General features: G+C 46.9%; 1 protein-coding gene across 2 annotated transcripts; it reads right to left on the bottom strand.

Annotated features, from left to right (window-relative positions):
* Positions 1–2373: 2373 nt before the first annotated feature.
* On the bottom strand, positions 2374–26034 carry LOC139829800 (transcription factor NAI1-like). Of its 2 annotated transcripts, XM_051323159.2 has the most exons (4): positions 25913–26034; positions 24998–25615; positions 24513–24908; positions 2374–2663 (listed from the first exon to the last, which is right to left on the bottom strand). In XM_051323159.2, the coding sequence occupies exons 2-4, from the start codon at positions 25598–25600 to the stop codon at positions 2598–2600; spliced, it is 1065 nt and encodes a 354-aa protein (XP_051179119.1). In that variant the 5' UTR covers positions 25601–25615; positions 25913–26034; the 3' UTR covers positions 2374–2597. The 2 variants fall into 2 exon arrangements, with proteins under 2 accessions (XP_051179119.1, XP_051179118.1); XM_051323158.2 differs by lacking the exon at positions 25913–26034 and having other exon boundaries at positions 24998–25817.
* Between the last annotated feature and the right edge of the window lie 618 nt (positions 26035–26652).

Raw genomic sequence — 26652 nt, forward strand, 5'->3', positions numbered from 1 at the left:
GTCCTTCTTTCTCAATAACCCTAGGTACATATTTATAGTCCGGGGACTTTCTATCTTTGGAATAAACCTAGTCGTATACAACCAAACTCTATCTCTTAATTCTAAACTAAGATGCGATCTACCATAATGTACAGATACACGGGCAATCTAGCCCAAATTCTCGCACGAGGCCGATTCAGAAACACCTTACGTTTATATCCTCCAAGCCCATCTCAATTACGGCCCATCTTCTGATTTGGCCAAAATCTGGTGATAACAGAAACATAGTATAAGAAAGTCTCTACCCCTAACCTCGAATATGCGAATTATGAGCGGCACCACGGGTAAGCGCAGAGGAATTGGGGTAAACCACAAATCTATTCTCTTCTACACGGTAGACGTACACTAGGTAAAGATCTCGCACCATTAACGTCAGCCAAACGGCATGCATTTTTTTTCTTTACCGAGTACCAATAGAAAACGCACATCAAAGAACTCGGCAAAGTGTCTCTACCGAGGAGAACTGTGCCGAGTCGTCTTTGCCGAGTGTAACATTTGGTGAAGTCTTTGCCATGTATTTTGAGGCCTTGGCCGTGTATTTCTGGTACTAGGCAAAGATAAGTTTTCCTATAGTACTCACCTCCTACCTGGATGGGATAATGGCTGGATGGGACCCCAGAGTACGTAAGGGCATCTCCAGCTGCGTGACGTAAACGGACGCTGAGCGATCGTTTGTGTCCGTCGTGACCGAAAATGCGTCTGGCACCACCTCCAGCGAGGCGACGCAAAGTGACCAGGCCATCCGTGGAGACGCAAACCTGGTCCAAATATGCGCCAGGTTTGCGTCTCTGCGGACGCTGCGCGGATGCTGTGCGGACGCGCAAAGTGTCCGCTCGGTCCTCGCATGGGCCCGCCTGGCAGGGGCACAACTGCTTCGTCCTCCGCGGCATTACTTGCCGGCGGCGCGCTGCAGCCTTTGCAGGGCCGCGTTAATGGCGCGCCTCGGCTTCCGCGAGCGTGCGCAGCTAGGCGGCGTTGCAGTGGCAGGCCATTGAAGACAAGATGGCGTCCGAGCCTCTTAAAGGGACGCTGCCGGCGGCCATTTCCCCGACCAAACCATTGCCAGATCCCACACTATCCACCCCACCGACGCCATGGGAAAGAAATGTTGGCCCTTCCGTAAGAGCAAGAACGACCACGAGGCAAGCGGCTCGCGGTCCAGCAAGAAGGCAAGGGTTGGCCGGTACGTCCGCGTCGACCTCGCGCGGCAGATATCGGAGGAAAACCGGCCGGTACCATGGCCAGACGTGAACTTGCCGGGAGGGGGCTGTTACCTCAACTCGAGGCGCGGGGGGACCGGCAAGTGCGGGAGGATCAGGCGTACGCGCTCAACTCCTACAACTGGATTTCTTTCGGGACGTGGGAGTTCGACTCGCGCCGCCGCGCTGGCTACCTCGGCGACGTGGAGTACTTCGACCGCGAGATCGCTGCAGAAGAAGAAGAGAACAACCAGGAGGACGCGGACGACGACGAGGACGAGGACGCGGACGAGGACATGGACATGGCAGACTACGACCACGACGATAGCGGGCCGGCGTGGGATCCGGAGACCCAGCCGCCGGACATTTCCGAGGACGAGGCCATTGCCATGGCACTGGCCAACAACGAGCAGGACGAGCTCAACGAGCTCGCTTTGTGGGACGGGCTCGCAATCCAGCTCCGCGAGTCCGCGCTCGCGCAAGGGAGGCCGACGACTCCTCCGGTCACGCCGACGCGTTCCAACGACCGCGCTCCGCCTGCTGCTCCGGCGTGGGATCCCTGGCCACAGCCTGCGCATGCGGCGGCACCTCCTCCACCGCCGGCGTACGAGCTTCCATGACCGACGCCGGAGTTGATTGACCTCGTCAGCGACGACGAGCAGTAGGCATCACCTACTTTTACCACGCCTTTATGGCTTTTTTATGTTTTGTATTATTGTAAATTACGGCTTCACATTGAATGGAAAAAAAATATGCGTCGTGCCGCTGGAGCCACCCCCGACGGAAACGGACGCCCGGACGATTTCGACCATTTGGACCGACGCAAATGGATGCGTCCCGTCCGTTTGGCCGTCCGAAATGTGTCGCGCTGCTGGAGATGCCCTAACAACTAATTCACGTCGTGTGGAAAGTTCATATGGCAGGAGTCGCGCTAGCTAGAGATTTTTGTTTATCTAAGGAAGAAAAGCATGAATTTCATCAGTTCGCTCAATGCACATTGCTAGGTCGCATCTTCTCCCCAAAACCTACAGCCTTCACTGACTAGCTAGCTTTTTGAACCCACAAATCGTAAGTACTCTTTCTCTAATTAGCTCAATTATGACGATGCAGATTCTGCTGAACTTTTCTCAATCAATTTGAAGACCAACGTCCGAAACGAATATTTGGTGCAACTGTGCAAGCGGCCAAGCGTGCATGCATGCACGCGGCTTCACCGTACCGATATGTTTCGTATTATTACGTGCAGCTAGTGATCGACAATGAGTAATTGTAATACTAGTTCCAAATCCAAGCGGTAGACTTCTTCAATTACAATCATCACAAAAAGTGGTACTCTCATACGTATGTGCCGCTGCTGTCCTATTGCAACACAGAGTTGAGCCTTCCTATGATGTCTTCCGCTGTCACGGTAAAGCCCTCCTCCACCTGAAAAGAAGGATCAAGCAGTTGACCTCAAAGACTCAAAGCATGTTGATTAATTATACATGCATCTTAATAAATTCAGGGGACTTTGCCTACTATTCAAAAAAAATACAGACGAATATTAAACCGTTGATTCATGCTATAATTAATATTTGTGATCTAGATGTAACATCTGGAATTTTAGGACGTTACATAGATGTCCCATCTAGGTCACAGATCTAAGGGCATGAATCGACAGTGGAAAAGGCACGAATTGGTAATGGGTTCCAGTAAAATTTCAGAGTTACAAGGCAAACGGAGGTGGCGTTTTGACTCATAGAAACATATGCTCCTATTATACAAAATAATTAAAAATACAACATTTTATGTGATTTGTACAAAAAATACAAAAAAATGTGTACAACATTTTGTCGTGTTACAACATCAAAAATTGTCTTTTTTTTACAGGAACCACATAATTTTTTTTATTGGATCCTGCGATCCTGGCCGTCGGATGGTGAATTGGAAACTGCTCACATGGTCCCGTCCGTCCGTTCGCAAGAGTCTCCTTTTCACCGTCCATTCCGTACCCGCCTAGCCACTGACATGCGGGCCTGCCTTCCGCGGGGCCCGAAGGTCAGCGACTGGCTATACGTGACTACCTGTGTATATAGATCAGGGGCAAAATCGTCTTTTCGTGTCCTCATTTGTCATCCCTCTCGCGACTCTTACGTGCGTGGCGGAGGGCGACGCGCTCGCTACAGGCCGGCGGTCGGCGAGGCCTCTCCTCCTTCTGTGCTCACCTCCAATCCCATCCTCTCCCACGAAAACTATCCTCTCCTTCCCTCATCTCATCACTCTTTTCTGTGGCGGCGCGCGGAGAAAAGTTGCAGGCGGTCGCGGTGGCGGTGAGGAAAGGAGTAGGCGGTGCAGGGAAGGATCCGACGGAGGAGGGGAGGAGTGGATCCGGCTGAGATCTAGCACGTGGCGGAGGGCTATCAGACGGCAGCCAGCTCCAGATCTTCTACGGTTTTCACAGTGGCGGCGCGAGAAGGGGGCCCTTTTCTATTTGTTGAGCACGAAAGCCACGACCCACCTCATTGGCACGTCCTCTCACTAGTAGAGAAACCCCCCTTTTATACCGGTTCGAAAGGGCTTTTAGTACCGGTTTTGGAACCGGTACTAAAGATCCGGCACTAAAGGCCCTTTAGTACCGGTTCCTTACGAACCGGTACTAAAGGTGCCCGCGGGGCTGGAGATTTTTTTTTTTCACAAAAAGGCTATTTCGTTTAATTTTTTATCCATTTTTTTCTAATTATTTTTCACTCCCTTTTTTTTCACAATTTCTATTATTTCCGTTAGTCTCTAACTACACTTAATCTCTAGTCAATTACTTACCCTTGGTCAAACTTCTCGGTCGGTCACCCATCCTCACACTACTCCAACACTAGCACGCTTAACTTCCGGGTTCCTTTCCGTCCCACTTCCAAGTGCTTCGTGCGCATGTTGTTGATAGTAGTATCATACCAATCATATTAACATGTTGGTCAATGTGACACTTCTTTATTATTTGTATTGCAAATAATTTTTTTAATAAACAAAAATAATGATGTAATAATAATGTTGAATAAATAAATAAAATTAACTTTTTAATTTGTATTATTTTTATTTATTTTTTAAATTTTTAATATTTTTTTGCCAAACTTTAAACCTGAAAATTTGAAAATCTTATAATTTGATAAAAGTAATAGTAATATTCTGGGATTCAAAAAATCTTATAATTATTAATTTTTGGAAAAAACCTAAAATATTCCTGCTTTCATATTTTCATTTGGAATTTTGAGAATCTAAAATTTGGCTAACCGGGTAAACCCGGGTGAATTCGGACGTAACTTTTTCCCACGATGATTTTGATATATTATACGTTTTTTTTCGACGTCGTACGCAAAAGTTCTTGCGGTTTTACCATTTTTCAAAACTTTTTTGCAAAAAAATTGAAAATTCAAATTTGTTAATTTTCCCTAATACTAGGTTGCATAACATACAAGAATCTAAAAACATTTTATTTTTTTGAATTTTCTATCATTTTCATTTGTATTTTACAAAGCAAAAAAAGGCGATCCACGGGGGGGGGGGGGGGGGTGGGGGTGTGTGTGTGTGTGTGTGTAGGTGCGTGGGGAGCAGGAAAAACCTTTAGTACCGATTCGTGACACGAACCGGTACTAAAGGGTACCTTTAGTACCGGTTCCTGTCACGAACCGGTATTAAAGGTCTGTGCAGTGCAACCGGTAGTAATGCACCCTTTAGTACCGGTTCGTTAGAAAACCGGTACTAAAGGGTTGGACGAAAGACCCCTTTTTCTACTAGTGTCTTCTCACGCAGTGGTGGAGGACGACGCGGGAACGGGGCTGCGCAGAGAGGGCATCTCCTCGTCTTCCCCAAGATCCACCCGGAGCACGGCGGCGGCCAGGCTCGCGGGCTGGCGTTGGTGCTGTACTGCTGTCTAGCGGAAGGGGAAAGTGCGGGACGAGGAGATGAGGAATGACAAGGGCGGCGGCGCCACTTCCCTACTGAGCTCTCTCACGTGTCCAGTTTCTCCACATGGCCTGCACCATGCTCTTTCTTGTTCTCTGCAAATTTACTTGAAAAATTGATGCCTATGTTGTAGGGATCGACAGATCAGGCTGTGATGAATCCCATGTAACATCAAGTTGGGGATCTGACCAGAACTTGCTGGCGTTGGATTTGGCAAGCCATAGGTATGAAGTCATCTCCATAATCCCCCTCACACTCCACGAATGGAGAAAGGAGCAGCCTTGCAGTTTTTGTTTAGGGGAAATTGGATTTTCTAAAACAGAGGCATTCTTTTAGATGTTTACTGATGTGCTTACGTTCAGGTGTAATTTTGAAGAAGAGGACCAAGTTCTGTGTTTCCAGGTTCCATGTGACTCAGTGTGCTGCATTGGCTAAAGAAGAGCGGTGACCTCCCTGGTGACCTCTGACATGGGCATACCCTTCGGGTACCCATTATTAGTATACCCGGCTCGGTCCAAGATGGAGAAGACCAAATATGGAGAAGGCCCAACAAAGCAACCCGAAGAATTGCTGGAATTTGTGAGCATTTGGCCTTTGGCCCATGGCCCATTATCAAATTCTGAAACTCACATGGCCCATTCCAATAATCAGTGGCAGCACTAGTGGGGGCTAAAGTTTAGTCCCACATTGCTAGTTGGGAGAGAGTTGGAGTGGTATATAAGGTGGGCTGTTCTAGTCCTAGTAAGTGAGTGAGAAGAGAGAGAGAGCCCTCGCGCACTCCTCCTCCTCCGCCGCCCGCCTCGCCACGCCACGCCACGCCACGCCACGCCTCGTCACGACGCGCCGCGGGTTGCGGGAATCTCGCCGAGCCGAGCTTATCTTTTTGCTGTTTGGGAAATTAATTGTGTAATCAATTTTGAGTCATTAACGGACGCGTTACTCAGCCGTTTTGCCTTCCGGTTTTTCTGGATCGTGGCTGTGTCGACTCGGACGTGGGTTGCGCCCCACGACCTTCCCGAACCACACTATATAAGCGCGGACGAGAACCCTAGCCTATATGCGACATATATGCGACTACCTGTTTCCAGTTCATTGCGTCGCCGCCTTCGTCTTCCTCATCCCGTCCGTCGGCGTGCACCGACTGCCGGGACAGTAGGCCTCCGGAACCCTGCCTCTCGTGAACCTGTACGGGTGAGGGGCAATCAGGTTTTTGGGGAGCGCTCAGGCGCGACTACTGGCATCACGACGTCGTCATCGGACGACGAGTTCCTCCACACCGACAACTTCTTCCCGGACCTCAGCGACTTCTTCGACAACCTCAACATGGGTGACAACGACGCTGCTGTGAAGTATGTGATCTTGTCGTTTCTCTTTCAGTTTCTGTTAGAGTTTCTTCTTCTAGTATATGCGGTAGATGCGATCGGTTTTTCTACTTTAGATGTGATCTGTTCATCTATCTTACTAGACTGCACGTTTAGTTTATTTGTTTACATAGTCATGAATTATCAATTACTTGTTCGGATTATTTCATATGGATATTTGCTTATATATTCAACAATCCAAAAACCTGATTATAGGCAAATCAATTCAAGCAGCGTTGCTGCCGCTACTCGACCTCCCCTCTTTGATGGTATGCATTACAAGAGGTGGCGCACAAAGGCAGTTCTATGGTTTACAAACCTAGGCTGTTTTAGCGCCACAGATGCAAGACCTGAGGGGCCTCTCTCTGCAGAGGAGCAGGAAAAGTTTGAGAAGGTCGACGCCATGTTTAAGGCGGCCTTGTTCAGCATTCTTGGGGACAACATTGTTGACCCGTACATGGCTTTCGACCATGGCAAAGATGCGTGGGATGCGCTCGAGGCCAAGTTTGGGGTCTCGGACGCTGGCACTGAATTGTATGTCATGGAGCAATACTATGACTACAGGATGACTGATGAGCGCTCCGTGGTTGAGCAGGCTCATGAGATTCAGTCCCTTGCCAAAGAACTCGAGCAGTTTAAGTGTACCTTACCGGACAAATTTGTGGCCGGTGGCATTATTGCCAAGCTTCCTCCTTCATGGAGGAACTTTGCTACTTCTCTGAAACATAAGAGACAAGATTTTCCATTTCGGATCTCATTGGCTCGCTTCATGTGGAAGAGAAGGCAAGAGCAAAGGACACACGCGCTCGTAGTTTTGAGGGAGGTTCTAGTGCCAATGTGGTACAGAAGAAAAACTTCCAATCCCACAAGTCCAAGAATAAGAACAATGGAAAAGGCAAGTTTGACGAGAAGAACAAAGCCTCAAACTCAACCAACTTCAAGAGGAAAACTCCTTATAAGAAGAAAGGGAACTGCCATGTTTGTGGCGCTCCTGGACACTGGGCTCCTGATTGCCCAGAACGCCATGATCGGCATGGGAATAGCGGCAAGTCCGCAAATGTTGTTATTGGCGTTGATACTGAGATGAAGGACGTTGGGTACGGTATTTCTCCTACTGTCCTTTCAGTATGTAATTCTCCTGATTGGTGGATAGACACCGGAGCCAATACACATGTATGTTCTGATGTGTCTATGTTTTCTTCTTATCAGGTTGCAAGGACTTCCTCCGTGCTGATGGGAAACGGCTCACGTGCTTCTGTTCGTGGTGTTGGTACGGTGGATCTGAAGTTTACTTCGGGAAAGACCATCCAGCTGAAGAATGTGCAGCACGTTCCCTCCATTAATAAGAATCTCGTTAGCGGATCGCTTTTATGTCGAGATGGTTTTAAGTTGGTCTTTGAGTCCAATAAAGTTGTAATTTCCAAGTGTGGACAATTTGTTGGAAAGGGTTATGTGTGCGGAGGATTGTTCCGCTTATCTCTGTCAGACATATGTACTCAAATTATTAATCATGTTTGCAATGATAGTGCGTCCGATATTTGGCATTCACGACTTTGTCATATTAATTTTGGGTGCATGACGCGGCTAGCAAATATGAATATAATTCCGAAATTTGCTATTGTCAAGAAATCCAAGTGCCAAGTATGTGTGCAAGCAAAGCAACCACGTAAGTCTCACAAGACTGCGGAGGCAAGAGACTTGGCACCGCTGGAACTCATACATTCGGATCTTTGTGAAATGAATGGCGAATTGACAAAAGGAGGGAAAAGATACTTCATGACTTTAATTGATGACTCTACTCGATATTGTTATGTGTACCTCCTGAAATCTAAAGATGAAGCTCTTAATTACTTCAAAATCTTTAAAGCTGAAGCAGAAAACCAACTTGATCGAAAGATCAAGCGGCTAAGGTCTGATCGTGGTGGAGAGTATTTTTCCAACGAGTTTGATTCTTTTTGTGCGGAACATGGTATTATCCATGAGAGGATGCCTCCCTACTCACCTCAGTCAAATGGGGTGGCCGAAAGAAAGAACCGTACTCTAACTGATTTGGTTAACGCCATGTTAGATACATCGGGTCTATCCAAGGCATGGTGGGGGGAGGCGATATTGACTGCATGTCATGTCCTAAACCGTGTCCCCACAAAGAACAAAACCATTACCCCGTTTGAGGAATGGGAAAGGAAAAGGTTGAAACTCTCTTACCTACGAACTTGGGGTTGTATGGCGAAAGTAAATGTGCCGATACCCAAGAAGCGCAAGCTTGGACCAAAAACCGTGGATTGTGTTCTTCTGGGATATGCATTTCATAGCATTGGCTACAGATTTTTGATAGTAAAATCTGAGGTATCCGACATGCATGTTGGTACAATTATGGAGTCGAATGATGCGACTTTCTTTGAGGATATCTTTCCTATGAAGGAAACGTCTAGCTCATCAATTCAGGAGATGCCCAGTTCATCTACTCAGGAACTATTTCCTGAACCTACCATGGCTATAGAACACTTTGATAATCCTGTGGAGGATGACAATGAAGCTCCCAAAAGGAGCAAGAGACAGAGGACTGCAAAGTCCTTTGGTCATGATTTCATTGTGTACCTCGTGGATGATACTCCCACTTCTATTTCAGAAGCCTATGCATCTCAGGATGCTGACTACTGGAAGGAAGCTGTCCGTAGCGAGATGGATTCCATCTTAGCTAATGGAACTTGGGAGGTTACTGATCGTCCTTATGGGTGCAAACCTGTAGGATGCAAGTGGGTGTTCAAGAAAAAGCTTAGGCCTGATGGTACTATTGAAAAGTACAAGGCACGTCTTGTGGCCAAGGGTTATACCCAGAAAGAAGGTGAAGATTTGTTTGATACATACTCACCTGTTGCCAGATTGACCACCATTCGAGTGCTACTATCCTTGGATGCCTCACATGGTCTTCTCGTTCATCAAATGGATGTTAAGACTGCTTTCCTAAATGGAGAGCTTGAAGAGGAAATTTATATGGAGCAAATTTGATGGATTTGTAGTAGATGGTCAAGAAGGAAAGGTGTGTAAATTACTGAAGTCTTTGTATGGGCTTAAGCAAGCGCCTAAGCAGTGGCATGAGGAGTTTGAAAGAACTTTAACCGCTGAAGGCTTTGTTGTAAACGAAGCTGACAAGTGTGTATACTATCGCCATGGTGGGGGCGAGGGAGTTATTCTCTGTCTCTATGTCGATGACATATTGATATTTGGGACCAGCCTTACTGTAATTAAGGAGGTCAAGGAGTTCCTATCTCGCTGTTTTGAGATGAAGGACTTGGGAGTAGCTGATGTGATTTTAAACATCAAGCTGCTGAAGGATGACGATGGTGGGATTACATTGCTTCGGTCCACTATGTGGAAAAGATCTGAGTCGCTTCGGGTATAGCGACTGCAAATCTTCTCCAACGCCCTATGATCCTAGTGTGATAATTCGTAAGAATAAAAGAATTGCTAGAGATCAATTGCGATATTCGCAGATCATTGGCTCGCTTATGTATTTAGCCAGCGCAACGAGGCCTGACATCTCCTTTGGTGTAAGTAAACTCAGCCGTTTTGTGTTTAGACCTGGAGATGTTCATTGGCATGCTCTTGAGAGAGTTTTGCGCTATCTGAAAGGCACTGCGAGTTATGGCATTCACTATACTGGGTATCCAAGGGTACTTGAGGGTTATAGTGATGCAAATTGGATATCTGATGCTGATGAGACTAAGGCCACAAGTGGTTATTTGTTTACACTTGGAGGTGGCGCTGTTTCCTGGAAGTCTTGCAAGCGAGACCATCATTACGAGGTCAACTATGGAAGCAGAACTCACCGCATTAGACACAGCACTTTGTTGAAGCGAGTGGCTTCGTGAGCTCTTGATGGACTTACCTGTGGTTGAGAAACCAATACCCGCTATTCCTATGAACTGTGATAATCAAACTGTGATCGTCAAAGTAAACAGTTCTAAGGATAATATGAAGTCATCAAGGCATGTGAAGAGGAGATTGAAAACTGTCAGGAAAATGAGAAACTCCGGAGTTATAGCGTTGGATTATATCCATACGTCTAGAAACTGCAGACCCCTTCACAAAGGGACTATCACGAAATGTGATAGAAAATGCATCGAGGGAGATGGGTATGAGACCCGCACTATGAGCTGCCCACGGTGGTAACCCACTCTATGTGATCGGAGATCCCGTGAATTAGAACTGGGAGACAAGCTGTTGGTCAGCTGGGAGGAGAGTATATATTCCTATAGCAATTTTACCACTCCGTAAGATGCAATACTCTCCTAATCTGCATGGCAGGTTGATAATTATCTTAATGTGTTCTAAGTGGCTTATTTTAGCAGAGATGTTGTCCTGCAGAACATCTTTTGAAGAACACACCTATATGAGTCTGATTGTTAAACGTCGCAATCTATGAGAGTTGGGTGCTCTCTAGTAAACTCATGAAAGGCCCTGGAGTATGACGTATAAGCTCCAAACCGCGAGGAAGCCTCGCGGCAGCCTAGTATTGGTCTAGGCTTTGTATGAAGCTAGTGCGCAGAAAACTTGTAGTTCAAGGCATAGTCCACTATCCAAGTTGCAATCTAGTGTAATATGAAGCTTTAAGTGGAAGTTCAACTTAACAGTCTCCACGACATACCGGTATATGAAACAATGTTCTGGAAACTTATTGATGAGATGTGCCAATGAGAGTTTGTGGGGGATTGCTGGAATTTGTGAGCATTTGGCCTTTGGCCCATGGTCCATTATCAAATTCTGAAACTCACATGGCCCATTCCAATAATCAGTGGCAGCACTAGTGGGGGCTAAAGTTTAGTCCCACATTGCTAGTTGGGAGAGAGTTGGAGTGGTATATAAGGTGGGTTGTTCTAGTCCTAGTAAGTGAGTGAGAAGAGAGAGAGCCCTCGCGCACTCCTCCTCCTCCGCCGCCCGCCTCGCCACGCCACGCCTCGTCACGACACGTCACGACGCGCCGCGGGTTGCGGGAATCTCGCCGAGCCGAGCTTATCTTTTTGCTGTTTGGGAAATTAATTGTGTAATCAATTTTGAGTCATTAACGGACGCGTTACTCAGCCGTTTTGCCTTCCGGTTTTTCTGGATCGTGGCTGTGTCGACTCGGACGTGGGCTGCGCCCCACGACCTTCCCGAACCACACTATATAAGCGCGGACGAGAACCCTAGCCTATATGCGACATATATGCGACTACCTGTTTCCAGTTCATTGCGCCGCCGCCTTCGTCTTCCTCATCCCGTCCGTCGGCGTGCACCGACTGCCGGGACAGTAGGCCTCCGGAACCCTGCCTCTCGTGAACCTGTACGGGTGAGGGGCAATCAGGTTTTTCTACTTTAGATGTTCCTCCACACCGACAACTTCTTCCCGGACCTCAGCGACTTCTTCGACAACCTCAACATGGGTGACAACGACGCTGCTGTGAAGTATGTGATCTTGTCGTTTCTCTTTCAGTTTCTGTTAGAGTTTCTTCTTCTAGTATATGCGGTAGATGCGATCGGTTTTTCTACTTTAGATGTGATCTGTTCATCTATCTTACTAGACTGCACGTTTAGTTTATTTGTTTACATAGTCATGAATTATCAATTACTTGTTCGGATTATTTCATATGGATATTTGCTTATATATTCAACAAGAAGTAGTCAACTAGGACTCTTGTAAAACCCTAGGCTGGTTGCATATATAAAGCTAGCCAGGGCACCCGAAATAGAGAGGACAACAGATAGACAGAATATAGACAACATAGCTCCGCTACGGCGGCACCCTGTAAACATACATATGCTCATATACTGGATTGCTAGCAGCATGTAGGGATCCTCCACCGATGGGACCCGAAGCTGGGTACGTCGTGTGCCTAATCTCGTCCCCGGAATCTCCATCGTCGCTCTCTCCCGAAACCCTAGTCTACAATATGTAGGCATTACCGAGGTGATCCCTCGTTAATTGGCGCCGACCGTGGGGATTTGCGACGACTGGATTTTGTCATTCGGGCGAGATCATTCTTCATCAACGGCGCGCACACCGCGTCCGGCTTTATCTTCTACTGCTGTCAGTTCAAATTCAACGATCAAGCTACACGGCCAGAAAATTTCGCGAGATCCCGATCTACAGGGCAAAATCGTCGGCATGTGTGCGATCCACCGTATTGCAGCGCCAGGATCTAAGCTAGATCGGATTTTTACGGCACGCACGCACGAGGAAGCAACAAAAAGTCTTGTCCAAACACGGCAGATGCTTGAGCAGGCAATAAAGCAAAGGCAGATTCGATGGGATCCGTGAAGATGTCCGGGTTTGCTTCCACTTTTCTATTTCTGGTCATAGTTGGTTTGAATCAGCGTCGCAGCACTTTTCTATCATGGTTATTTCCAATCTGGGCCAGCCTCCACTTTTCTATCATGTCTCATGGCCACAATATACAAGACTGGATGAGCGCACGAATTTTCTACGAAGCAGCATCACAAATATACGCTTTGTTACTGCTATACTATTACGTCACGTGAAGACTCGGCATTGCGGACTCAACACACTCGGGTATTCGCCTGTCACGAAGCTGCACATCGGCTGCGGCTTCTTCATTGATTGCTACTCCCTTACATGGATCAAGCCATCAAGTTCATCGGCGATAAACATCCAATACAACAATAATCAGGTGCTATATTTTCAGTTAACTACTCTTTGAAAATTTATTTCGTCAAATATTCTTCGGCTCGTACTATTATTTGCTCGTAGTTTTTTGCGCCACAATATACCTGCAGATTGAAACAAAGCTTCGACTGCTCTGCTCGGTCGACCGTGCCCGCCATGGCGCACTCATCTTACTCGGGGGTTCACCGGCCATGGACCCGACATCGCGGACCCGGTATATTCGGGTGCTCGCCCGTCCTCTTCATCAACTACTTCCGGTCAGACGCCACGCAACTTCATCGACCGCGTCCGCCACACGACCTGCTTTCACGTCGGCTTCGCCGCACCTGATAATAAAGCTAAGTGTTCCTCTTTCAAAAGTTTTCTTTGGGTTATTATTGGTTCATTATACAATATTACCCGATGCGTTTCCGGGTCAATGGATTCATCTTCTATGGTTATTACTGGAATTATTTTCTTCGGATCAATGGATTCATCCTCTATGATATCAATGGACTCATCTTCTATGCTTATTACTGAAACTATTTTCTTCGAGTCAATGGATTCATCTTCTATGATATCAGCGGATTCATCTTCTATGGTTATTATTGGATTTTTCGATTCAATGGATACATCTTCTATGATATCAGCGGATTCATCTTCTATGGTTATTATTGGATTCTTCGAGTCAATTGGATTCGTCTTCTACGATTATTACTGGATTCTTCGGGCCAATGGATTCATCTTCTATGATATCGACGGATTTATCATCAATATATGCTCTATATTTAATGGCGTAATCTTCAATATGGATTCATCTCAAATACTTCATCTTGGATTCATCTTCATGGACTCATATTATATTATTGACAATGGCTTCATCCTAAATGGCTTCACCTTATATGACGCCGCGACTCCGTCAACTTCTTTCGACATCATGGCTAAATACTCAGGGGCTCGATCATGACTTCGCCTCGAGTAACAACTGTGACACGGCGTCTCAGCAACAATCATGACATCACCCCAGTTATGCTCGGGGGCTCGGTTATTTCTTCATCAACAATTTCGCGGTATCCACTTTCGCTATTTGGTGGTTTTTACTTTGGCTAGACTTCTTATCTACACTCGAAGACTTCATCATGCATCGACTTCGTCGTGTCCAAAAAGCTAAGTGTTCTTTTATTTTGTACAAAGTTGATTATCGTTTACTTTTGCCGCACCCGATGCTCGGGGGCTGCGCGGCATATATTCACTTTACATATCATCGAATCCGAGCATCTGACACTGTAAGCGAAAAAGAGAGTCAATGAAAAGATAGAAAAAGTTTGTTTATTTGTGCAGGAGATAGCAAATTTCAAAGTATATAAGAGAGAACCCGACGAAATTGTTTTCAAGAGAGAACAGGACCCGAAAAAATCTTCTTCAGGGAGGAACCCGACGAAATCAAAATAGCACCCGGCGAAATCTTCTTCAGGGAGGAACCCGATAAAATCGTGAGAGAACCCGACAAAATTTTCTTCAAAAGAGAACCCGACGAAATTTTATTCAAGGAGGACCCGAAGAATTATCTTCAAGGAGGTGCCGAAGAATTATCCTTAAGGAGGTGCCGAAGAATTATCCTCAAGGAGGTGCCGAAGAATTATCAAGGAGGTGCCGAAGAATTATCTTCAAGGAGGTGCCGAAGAATTATCTTCAAGGAGGTGCCAAAGAATTATCCTCAAGGAGGTGCCGAAGAATTATCTTCAAGGAGGTCCCGAAGAATTATCTTCAAGGAGGTCCCGAAAAATTACCTTCAAGGAGGTCCCGAAGAATTATCCTCAAGGTGGTCTCGAAGAATTATCTTCAGGGAGGACCCGAAATTTTTTTCTCAGGGAGGACCCGAAGAATTGTCCTCAAAGAGGACCCGAAGAAATTTTCCTGAAGGAGGAACTTGACGAAATTTTCATCAAGGAGGAACAAAAAAAAAAAAAAAAAGGGGTGGACAAATCTTCGGGTCCATTGACTCGTCATATTGTTCCGAGCAAGAGCATCGGTGATGTACCCGACAATATAGAATAACCAATATATTCGGCTGTCTCATCAAGCCCGAGAGAAAAATAGAAAAACCCGCAAAATGGGTCATTGCATCAGCCGAACAAGGCACTTGACAAAATATTCTCAGAACGCCAAAGTTGCGAACAATTTCTGAATGCCGCAAAACTCTGCGAAGGTAAGACCCCAGATCCGTTCTGTGTGGCGTGGCATCGCCAAAGACTGCGCTCTGCTACTTTTATCCGTATCAACAGATACGAAGAAAAATCCTAACGGACGCGTTAGGTACCCGATAAAATATGACTGGGACTCGATAGAATGGTAAGACCTTAAGCGGCACCTGTCGAGTTAACACCAGTATCCCGAGATCATGTCCAGGGACGTGATCTTGAAGTAGGTTTTTGCGGATTGCCACTAGAGCAGTTAACTAGTACCTGATCCGTCAGATGAACTAGCCCCAATTACCATTATCCCTATACAATATAGATATGGATGTCAAATAAAAATAGCAACGGCCTGGAGTCGATAAAAAGAGGGTCTGCACCAAGTTATTTATCGAGTAGTACAACTTGAGCCTATGCCTAGGTGCAAGTACCTGCTCATAGGCTCGGGGGCTACTCTTATCGAGAGTATTGTTCACCCTCCCGATAAGAAAGAGGAAAAATTGTGGAGTCAATTACAAGCAAGTTGAGCTTACACCCAAGTGCAAACACTTGGCTGTAGCCTCGGGGGCTACTCCCATCGGGAGCGCTGGTCGCGCACCCGATAGAAAGATAACTTCGACAGCATATACGGCAATTAAGGTTTGTAGACTCAACTCGATTCTACGACTCGAGTGGAGCCTACTCCCATCGGGAGCACATGAATTTCATCAAGTCTTCCAGAAATATAGTTAAGTTCTTCATTGAGTAGTACAACTTGAGTCTATGCCCAAGTGCAAGCACTTGCCCATAGACTCGGGGGCTACTCCCATCGGGAGCGCTGCCGCGCACCCGATAATTTCAAGAATCGTCGACATCATCTACGCTACACATGATCTACGACATGAACCTCGCCTTGTATTTTCTTCGACTTCGGAGATGGTTATGCTTGGAGTTTCTACGCAAGTCTTCGACTTCCCTATAAACTCGGGGGCTACTGACATGGGCATACCCTTCGGGTACCCATTATTAGTATACCCGGCTCGGCCCAAGATGGAGAAGACCAAATATGGAGAAGGCCCAACAAGGCAACCCGAAGAAGTAGTCGACTAGGACTCTTGTAAAACCCTAGGCTGGTTGCATATATAAAGCTAGCCAGGGCACCCGAAATAGAGAGGACAACAGATAGACAGAATATAGACAACATAGCTCCGCTACGGCGGCACCCTGTAAACATACATATGCTCATATACTGGATTGCTAGCAGCACGTAGGGATCCTCCACCGAGGGGACCCGAAGCTGGGTACGTCGTGTGCCTAATCTCGTCCCCGGAATCTCCATCGTCGCTCTCTCCCGAAACCCTAGTCTACAATATGTAGGCATTACCGAGGTGATCCCTCGTCAACCTCCTCTGGCTTTGGTGTGGTCGCTACCTCTGTATTGTTGTTCATATTTTATTTGATAGAGTATTTTCCACATTAATAGGAATCTAGAAGGCTATTGATTAGTATATTCAGTGTTTCGCCCCTAATGGCTATTTACATTTTTGATGTTCGTATGTTGATATCTCAGAGATTTTCTTACCAGTAAGTTTAAGTGAGATTTGTATGGCAGACCAAAGTAGGGTGCAAGAATTGTCCGTAAGTATGTAGATTCCATTTTCCCAACTCATAGTTTGCTTCTCAAATATTTATTCCAATTTGTGCCAAGCCGATCATATTTTTCATATTGCCTTCATTTAACTATGAAGAATTGCTCCAGACTTCTCAGTACATTTTAGTCATACCTTGAAATCAACTAATGGTGTCTCTCATCTATGTCCCGTTGAAGATACACTGGTCTTGATCTGGACCTGTATTTGGCTGAGAGAAGGGGCTTACATGCATGGATTTGTTAATGACAACCTCTTTTCTTTGTGTGCAGCTTGCTCAGAGGTTAAATCAATACCGCAGTTGCAAGTTTCTCGGAAGCTTTATCTTGGTAAACTGGATGCATGTGTGGGTCTTATTATTTAGCAGCTGCATATCCTTTTTCATGGCTTCCCTGGCTAACTGAAACTACTTTTATTTCTTAGTGTAATTACCTATGTAATTAGATTATCCAACAATCAAAATCATGTGGTTTTTTCCTCGCCATACAAAATATCTTGACGCCTAAGAAATAAGCTGAGCATATAAGTTTGACTGCCATGTTATTGAGTTTCAGGAAACTATGTAGCCATGTCTCTATATTCTAGCCACTAGCATTCACTTTTGTTCACACAACCTGCTTTTTGTGTAGGTAGGATTTCTTGTTCCTACTTGAAGTACTTGACGTTCCTTTAATTCTCATGTTTGTCTACTCTATGCTGCTGCACATTGGATCTCCTGCAGCTGTATGTACTATTATATAAATTTATAAGCCATGTGCAAGCAACGGAGGTTAATTTGCACAGGTATATGCAATTCTCCATTCTGTGTATCAGAAAGAGAAGATTTCTCTTGGAGATTCCTTCATAGTTGGTTATTTTTGCTTGTAGCGTGAAGTTGTCTATATTGACTACTTCGGAGGCTCTGTTGGTGTTCGATGTGACATCTCTGTGGGATATGTTTTCCCATTCGATAGTCTCTCTGTACTAGGTATTGGAGATATATTAAAAGTATTTTTTTTTTCGAAATGGGGGCTGACCCCGGCCTCTGCATCAATCGATGCACGCAGCCCTCTTTTATTACCCAGATAACATAATCCTTAGTTTTACAATTCACGAATCACAAAGCGTGTACACAAAAACTAGCCAATGGAAAATAAGAGAGACTCGCTTAAAAAAGTATTTATGTATTTAGGTTACTCTTTTACTGAATAGCTGACGTAGTTCCTCAAGTAATTTTTTCATCCATGATTAATTAAAATGGTCTTATGATAATGCATTTCAGTGGTTAGTGGTTTCTTTTGTCTGCAAAACCTTTTACTTCAATTATGAGAATGATGCTTTTTCTCTATAAGTAAACATGCCTTCAAATAGTTTCCGGTCAGAGTACATAATTCTTTTGCCTATGAGGTGTACGACATATGCTACATATTTTAAATAGTTTCTTTTCTACATGAGTTATTCCAAATATTCACATGATGTGATGCCCTATTATTTGCTCATAATTTAACAAGAATGATGTGTGCTTTTCACATATGAGCTCTATAGCAGTTTATATGTGATGATGTACCATGTGACCAATTAAAGGAGCATTTTTAGATGGTGATGGTGAAATACATCAGGTGTGTGTAGTAATCAGTAGTGGACTGCAGCTCGTATGTTTGATGGGTGTCTCTCTGAAGGATAGTGGTTTCATAATTCTATCAGCTTGGACGAGGAAGAGGGTGTGGGTAGGGGAAAACCACCGCATCTTGAGTCCTCACTAAGGAAAACTACTTGATTTTGTGAACAAGAGTAGAATTTCCTTGCCTGTGATGACAAAATTTGTACCCATATAATTCCTTTATAGTACACATACAAATTAGGAAGTGAAATCTAGTTGAAATCCAAATGCAGGACTAATTCAGATGTATGGAAATGGCTCGCAGGTCAGGCTGGCTACCCTCAGCTAGAGCAGGCCATTAACGAGTGGATCTGAGTCGGCGAGTGGCGACGGCAAATTCACCACCTCTACTCCATGTGCAGGTAACCAGATTTGAACTTCCAACGCAATTAAGTTAAAGCTTTGATTCTGGTGGCACGATGAATCAAGTTACTCTGAAGAAAGGATATCATCACTTGACTAATAATGTGTTGTTTTTATGTTGGGTTCTAAAATAGATAGGTTCCATGCTTGCTTATGTGTGAGTATGATGACTGGTGAGAAAGGAACCAATACCTATGTGTGTGTCTGTGTCTGTATGTGTCTGTGTGGGGGGGCGGGGGGTAGGGGGTTCCAGCTTTGGATATCCAAAGAATTTTTGTATGCCAGGTTCATGCTTTACATTTTTTTAGAGGTAGCGGCACCTCCTTGTCATGCCAATAGGATCATGGTCATAGCCTTGAGAAAAGGCTACTTTTACGGTACCTTTTACTACTCACCAGAGGTGAGAGGTATGAATTAAAATCTAGCCGTTGATTTATAGGGGCAACGTGGACTTTTTAAGTAGGAAATCATTTATTGAAACACTATATCCACCAAATATTCCATTCATTTAGCCTAAAATCTTGGCAACAAGATCTCAATTTTTTATTACTATGTTCTTCTCGGATGATTACCTTCTAAATGTCTCTCTCCCTACCGATTATGACTACAAGTCCACAACATCAAAACCACATCGATGGAATTCATGTGCGCATGGCTGCCGGCCGGCCACGTGGGACGACGGAAAAGCTCATGGCTAATAGAACTAGCTTGGGCTTGGCCATTCTTCTAAAACAATGGTGATGCACTCGTATTATGTAAATTCATTAGTTCTAGGGTTTCTAGCAAGTCAAGATGGCAAGATCTCATCAGTTTATACCACCACCGTGAAGGGAAAATAACTAGGCGCCGGCCGGCGGTGATGCATGCATGCAATTGTTGCATGATTTCAGTTCAACGAAAGTAGTTGCAAAATATACTACAATACAAGGAATCCTACTTTTAACGGGATTTGTTTGATTCTGGTGTATACCCTTCTGAGTCTGATCCTGCATGCATGACTATATTTCGGTTCAAGGCGGTAGTATCATTCATACCACATACGGTTTAGACAGTAGTATGAGTTAATACAACCCGTTGGATCAACAAAAATAAACGGTTTATATTAAGTTGGGGGTACCATAAAAGACCCCTGAGAAAATCACTTCAACTACCGAGAGGAAGGACTTCTTGGGTTTTCATCACATGTATGTTTATTAAAGGTGTGTTCCTTGGCTGATTTTTATGACCTACAAGAATCATCTATGAATTTAGCTACACTGAGATCTACATGAAGTACTTCAGCCCGTCCGTTAATAAACCATACATAAAGGTTAGAGGAATCACATTGGATGTGTGTTATGGGTGAATATGGATTATTTGTAGTCATTAAGAATAAGAATGCAAGCCCCTTTCTTGAAACTTTGTACAAATATGTTTTTGGCGAGGTATTTAGATTGCAAAACACGTTTCAGATTTGAAGAAATATCACTTGTGTTTCTTATTATCATTTTGCAATTTTGCTGATCTTGCTGTTAATTTTCTGTAGCTCTTTGAGGCTATCTAATCCTCACTTTTGTGTTGCACATTACGTGTTAACTTATGGTGTGTTCATATCATGTTTACCTTGTTAGTATTGTAGTAACAACGCAAGTGCTGAAGTAGTTTCTGTAGATTTCAGTGTGGGCATCTCCAGGGGACGCTCCAGGCACGCCGGACACAACGAAAAGCGAGGCGAGGAGACGCGGGCTCGACGCGTCAGTAGCACATTCAAGTTTAAATCTAATCGCCGCCTACCTCGCGACGGAAGTTATTGGCGCGCAGTGACACACGAACGAAGTGTCGCAACTTTGCCTTAATGGCGACGGAGGGGCAGCGAGACGTCTCGTCGGCGCTCGCAGCCTCCACGCGTTGCCTGCGTTCGCACGCCACCGCGCGTTCCCGCGCTTTCTTCCCACTGCTTCTGACCTCTTCCCGCGCTATCTTCCCGCCTCTTCTAGCGACGGCGACGTCTATAAAAGCTCCCCGGCTCAATGGCAGTCACCATAGCCGCCGCCACCTCTTTCTCCTCCGCAAGCACATTCCTCGTCACATAAACACCATTGCGCAATGATGAACCGCCTCGGCGCTGGCCAGTTCCCTCCACCACCGTCTCCACCACCACCTCCACCACCTGAAGCACCGTAGTTCGACATCGACCCGGAAGCTGTGGAGAACGAGGCATGGGAGGAGGCGGCGCTGGCGGACACCATAGCGGCATTTGACGTTACCACGGCGGAAGAGGCGCGGCGGCGCCGGATGGAGGAGATGGCCGAGCAGTGGCGTGCAGAGCGGCATCGCCTGAACATGGAGCGGGATCTCCAGTACCATTAACGGCGGGAGGCTATCGAGCAGCCGCAGCGGGAGGCAGTGGAGCGTCAGCAGCGGCATGCGGCGGGAAGGAGCGTCAGCAGCGGGAGTCAGTGCTGGCGGCAACGGAGGCGGCCTGGGGGGGCGCGGGTGGATGCGTTGGAGGCGGGGGGGGGGGCGACGCGTTGGCGGCGCAAATGGAGGCGCAGCTGGAGGAGGAGGAGGAGGCGAAGGAGGAGGAGGAGGACGACGACGGGCCGCACCCGGACGAGGCGGCGGATCAGCAATGACCGCTCGTCGAGTCCTTCGAGTCAGAGAAGAAGCTCCAGGACGATGCCCATGCCCGCGAAGACGCGCAGATTCGCCACGGCGTCGAGCTCTCCCTCCAGGCGGCGCAGCATGGGAGGGCATGCGATGATGCGCTGCTGGAGCAGCTGCGTCTGGCGTCCGCCCTACACATGGAGAGGCGGCGCGCGCAGCAGGAGCTACGGCGGAGGGGAGGCGACTACGGGACGGGGCCGTCGAACGCACCGCCAGGTGGTCAGTAGGCTAGGGTTAGATAAAATCTAGCCGTTTTCATTTGAACTTGTAATATATGATAAAATTTGAATGAAAACCTTTATTTTCGTGCACTTTTATTTATTTGGGGTGCGTTTTGAGACACGCGGTTGGGGAGCGACGTCCCCCAAACACGGTACGAAGAAAACACATCCCTCAAACACTGGATCCGCCACTGTTTGAGGAATGCTTCGAAGAAGATGCGGCTGGAGATACTCTAATATGCTACAAGTAAACATATAAGTGTAGCGAATTGGTGGGAGGCTGAGCATTGCAGTGTGCTTAAATGATAGTGCTAGGCTCTCCTATGTGCACCATGTCTGCAAATAACGTAGGATATCATAATTTATGCATTTCGTATAGAATAAAATAAGGGCCATCATATACTTGTATTATACAGTACAACTCTGACGTTATGATCTAACTGATAACTGGTAGCCATGCAGTAGCTTGGTTTTAAAGGACAGCCCACTATAAGATGTTCCAGCATTAAAAAGTACCACCGCCTACGGCTGACATGCATGTGGTTCGGGTCCAACATGTACGGGTCCAACATGTAGCTGATTTTAGATTTAGCGCACTTCAATGGGTGATGCAAATCAGTCTAAAGTGGTGTTTGTTTGAGTTTGTTCGCGGATAAAAAAATGGTTATTTTTTTAATGCGCTTTCGTTTGCGTCTAGGATGTTTCAGCCGCCGGACGCATAATATAACCACGGATAGAAAAATTACACAAACTACTACATATTTTGAAACATAATTTCAAAATTGTAAAATAAGAAACCTAACTAGCGTTGGTCTCACGGGTTTCATGTTTTCGCTGTGAAGAACAAATACTCTCAGACACCTAGTCGTTCAAACTAGAAAATTTAGATGGGTTCTGTGTGTCTTAGAGCACTCTCCGGCCGCGTACCTCAAAAAAACGTCCGACACGACGATTTGAGGCACGTTTGGAGACAATGCCGGACAAAAAGAGACTACAAAAAACATGCTCTTCTCAGCCATGTCCCTCAAACAGCGTTCAGATGCATGCATTTTAATAGAGGAGACCACCCCATGTGGAAAAAATAGGTGAGAAAAAAGTGTGGGAAAAGAGAATGACATGTGAGGACTAGGGGCTGCATGCATGCATCCGGACGCCGTTTTTGTGTTAGGCGTTCCGGTAGAGACTCTATACTAGAGACTCTACGGGAGACGTCGGACACAAAATGAAGCGCAGTTTAGCTTTGGGGGACGGGACTAGAAAACATTTTTCTCTATTTCTTGTCCGTCGTCTCCCAACGACTGGAGATGCTCTTATGTTCTAGATGCGCAGGAAGAACATACATAAACCTACACTAGTGGCTTTAATTGGCCGGTGGCCATCTTCGCTGCAAACAAAGAACACTCTAACAATACTTGTCGTGTCCTCGTCGGACTCGTTCATGTGGTAGTGCCTGCGGCTGGATGTCTTGTCGAACACCTTGACGATCATCTCGCCGTCGCCTTCGTAGAGGAAGGTCAGTAGGTAGCCGGCTTCGAGGTGGTGGGCGCGGGCGAACTTGTCCCACCTGGTGCGCAGGTATATCTTGCTCTGCCTGTCGAACAAGACCTCGACAGGCAACCGGCAGAAGCCACATCTGGCCTCCCGCAGCTACAACTTGGCCGGCTCGGCGCCGTCGACAAACTCGGCGAACTTGCCTGGTAGCTGTTTGATGGCGAGGGGGTCCTCGTCGATGCGAAGGATTAACTTGAAGGAGCTCGCCTCCTGCGAAGACAACGACAACGTAGACGACGGCGAGTGGTGGGGTGATGCTGCTCCGGGACGGTGGCCCCTACAGCGGCGACCGCGCCCGCGGCCTCGACCGCCTCGTCAGCCAACTGGACCAATCATGGATTTCCTTGCGGATTTGTGGGGGGCAGAGCTACGGTGGAGGTTGTGTGGTGGCTTGGGTTTGTGTGGAGAAGATGCCGAGGCAGCCGAGCGCACGCCCCTCTTTATATACACCGGAGGAAGCCGAGGGGCGCAACACGCTTGGCACGGCATTAATTTTATTGGCAGAGGTGGGCGGCGGCTGCTCGGCGGGAGAGGCATCACCACTAACGTGGCGCAGACTGCGGAAGCGATGCCTCATCGCCAGTATCGGCGTGCTTGAGAAGATGCATCGATCTAGGTCGCTACTAGGTGGGCCCGTGGGAGAAGCTAGTGGTCACGCGACGTGACCGTGCAGCGTCCACCGAGACGCATCCGAGACGCATATTTGAGCCCTATTTGTGTCTCCGCGGATAGTCCGGTCACCATGCGTTGGGCCGCTGGGACTTGATGCAAGCGAAATTTTTGAACCGTGCGGTTGCAAACGATTGTTCCGCATCCGTTTACGTTGGATCGTTGAAGATGCCTAAGGGGGGCGAGGGAACCGGAGGGACGAAATCGTGCCATATGCCCTAGCCCAGCCCTTGATTAGCAAGGTTACATAGACTCAACATGTATTTTCAAAAGCCCGATCTTTAAGGTAGTACTCCATCCATTCCATAATTCCTGTCGTGATTTTTGAACTAAAATGTAAAATCACGACAAGAATTGTGTTGAAGGGAGTGAGTTTTTACCAAATGCCCAAAATGCAGAATCAAGGAAAACCGAAAACTTGCCTTAGCCGTGATGGTTATGATGACAGTGCAGGCCGTGAACGCCATGACATTGGCGTGGGTGATGCTGAGGTGGAGCCCCTCCTCCGCCTCGGACAGCACCTTCACGACGACCCCCTTGGCGTCGTCGCAGACGATCCTCACCATCACGCCGTTCTCCGAGAAGCGTACCTCGATCTCTGGCAGCGGGTCCCTCACCGCCGGCGCCCCAGACGACGCCGACGAGAGGGAGCCGTTCTCGTCCCCTACGGCGGCGTAGCATGGCTTCTTGACGAGCACCACCGTCTCGACGACGCTCCTGCCGTTGCTGCCACCACCGGTGGCCTCGAGGGCTTTGATCTTCTCTTGCAGCTGCTTCACGTGCCGGGTCGCGTCAGAAAGAATCGTCGCCTTGTCCATCTGAATCAACAGCACTGATGAGATTTATTTGCCCGCATTTCCGAGGAGCTCGATGAGTATGGGACCACGGGATTTAATTGGAGGGTTACCTTCTTGAGGCCGGGGATGACAGTGGAGAGCTCGATGAAGCGCTGGTTGATCTTCTCGCGGCGCTTCCGCTCAGCCATGATGTGGTCCACCACGAACGGAGCCGATGCGGTTCCCGCGCCGCCGGCGTTGCTCTTCACGGAGGGCCTCCTCGTCGGCTGCGATACGTGCGCCATGTCCGGCATGGCACGCTCGTAAGGTTTGCCAACGGCGGTAGCGTCCTCCAGCGTGCCGTCGCCGCCGGGCTGCGCGGAGGCGGCGCTGAAGTTCCAGCTCATCACGGCCATGCTGGTGGGGCCACTGTTGTTGCCATGGTTCGGAGCGCACCTGAACGAGGTTGAAACGTCGTGATGCGTGGGCGCTGTGGACGAAAAATTGCCGCCACCACTACCATCGGTGGTTTCGCCGGAGCTCCCGCTGTTTGCCGCGTGGGCCTCCATGTCCATGATCAGCTCGTCGAAGACGAGAGTTGCGTGCGAGACGTCTCGGAGGGCCTGAAGCGAGGGGAATGCAACCTCGCCGGGGTCGCCGTTAACGACGCCCGCCGGCTGCTCGTGCTCCAGCGTCTCCATGGCCCATTGCATGAATAGGGCCGAGTCATCCATGTTTCCAAGCTACAACTGCACCAAATGATCAGATCTCCATCTGATTCTAGAAGGAAACTTTCTTCCGCGTCATTTTTTTTCTTTCTTTCTATATATACTTCTTTTATGAAGATGAGATATTCAGTTCCACTATTTTATATTCACTGCGGCGCCTTATAGGAAAAAGCAACGTATGACCTCTCCCAGAAAAATCTAACAAATGCATATATAGAACAAGAGAACAAGACCAGACTGAATGTATAGCTTAGCATACAGAGGAATTACTAAAAGAGGTGGCCTAGCCTAACAGATATACCAAAGAAAATAAGTTACCTCAAATCGCTCCTTACCGAAGATTACAACGACTAGCTAGTCTCCTCCAATAAACTAGGAAGTGATGCCCAAAGAAGCATATGAGAGCTTTCGCCTTTTATAGATAATAGGCCAACGCCAGTCACTGTAATGCTTGCTCACCTGAGGCGTTGAAACGACAATAATAGGAGTATAAAACCATTTCTTGCGATTGTGGTTATGTCGCCTAAATCGGGCAATAATGATATTCTACGCCCCCACAATATATGGGTGATGTATACTAGAAGTAGACTAAAATACCACATCTGGTGTCCACGCACAATTGATGTGTTGATTTGATCGACCTTGTTGCTTTTTTTTCTTTCCGAAAACAACCACCGATCTATTAATCATCTGGTGTCCACGCACAATTGATGTGTTGATTTGGAGCTCGTTGCTCTTTGGATTAAGAGCATCTCCAGTCATATTTCTCAAAAAGCGTTCGGCATGGTGATTTGGAACGTATTTGGGGACAGCATCAAGAGACAAAAAAATATTTACAAAAGGAGACTCTTCCCAACCGTGTTCCTCAAACATCGTCCGGATGCTGCATTTTAATAGAGGAGACCATCCCATGTGGGAAAAGTAGGTAAGAGAGTGAAAAAAAAGAATGACATGTGGAGGCTAGGGGCTGCATACACGCATCCGGACGCTGTTTTTGTGTCCGGTGTCCCCGGTAGAGACTCAGAGTCTCTGCCGGTGACGTCGGACACAAAATGAGA

The sequence above is a fragment of the Lolium perenne genome, chromosome 4 (assembly GCF_019359855.2).
Source record: "Lolium perenne isolate Kyuss_39 chromosome 4, Kyuss_2.0, whole genome shotgun sequence".
In the NCBI taxonomy this organism is placed as follows: domain Eukaryota; kingdom Viridiplantae; phylum Streptophyta; class Magnoliopsida; order Poales; family Poaceae; genus Lolium; species Lolium perenne.

Bases quoted from the DNA above. Each gene is read 5' to 3' on its own strand.
- LOC139829800 (XM_051323159.2), bottom strand. From the start codon at position 25,600: ATGGATGACTCGGCCCTATTCATGCAATGGGCCATGGAGACGCTGGAG. The intron at 24,909-24,997 runs GTAACCCTCCAA...CTGTTGATTCAG, and splicing joins TCATCCCCGGCCTCAAGAAG to ATGGACAAGGCGACGATTCT. The intron at 2,664-24,512 runs GCAAGTTTTCGG...CCTTCTTTTCAG, and splicing joins TCATAACCATCACGGCTAAG to GTGGAGGAGGGCTTTACCGT.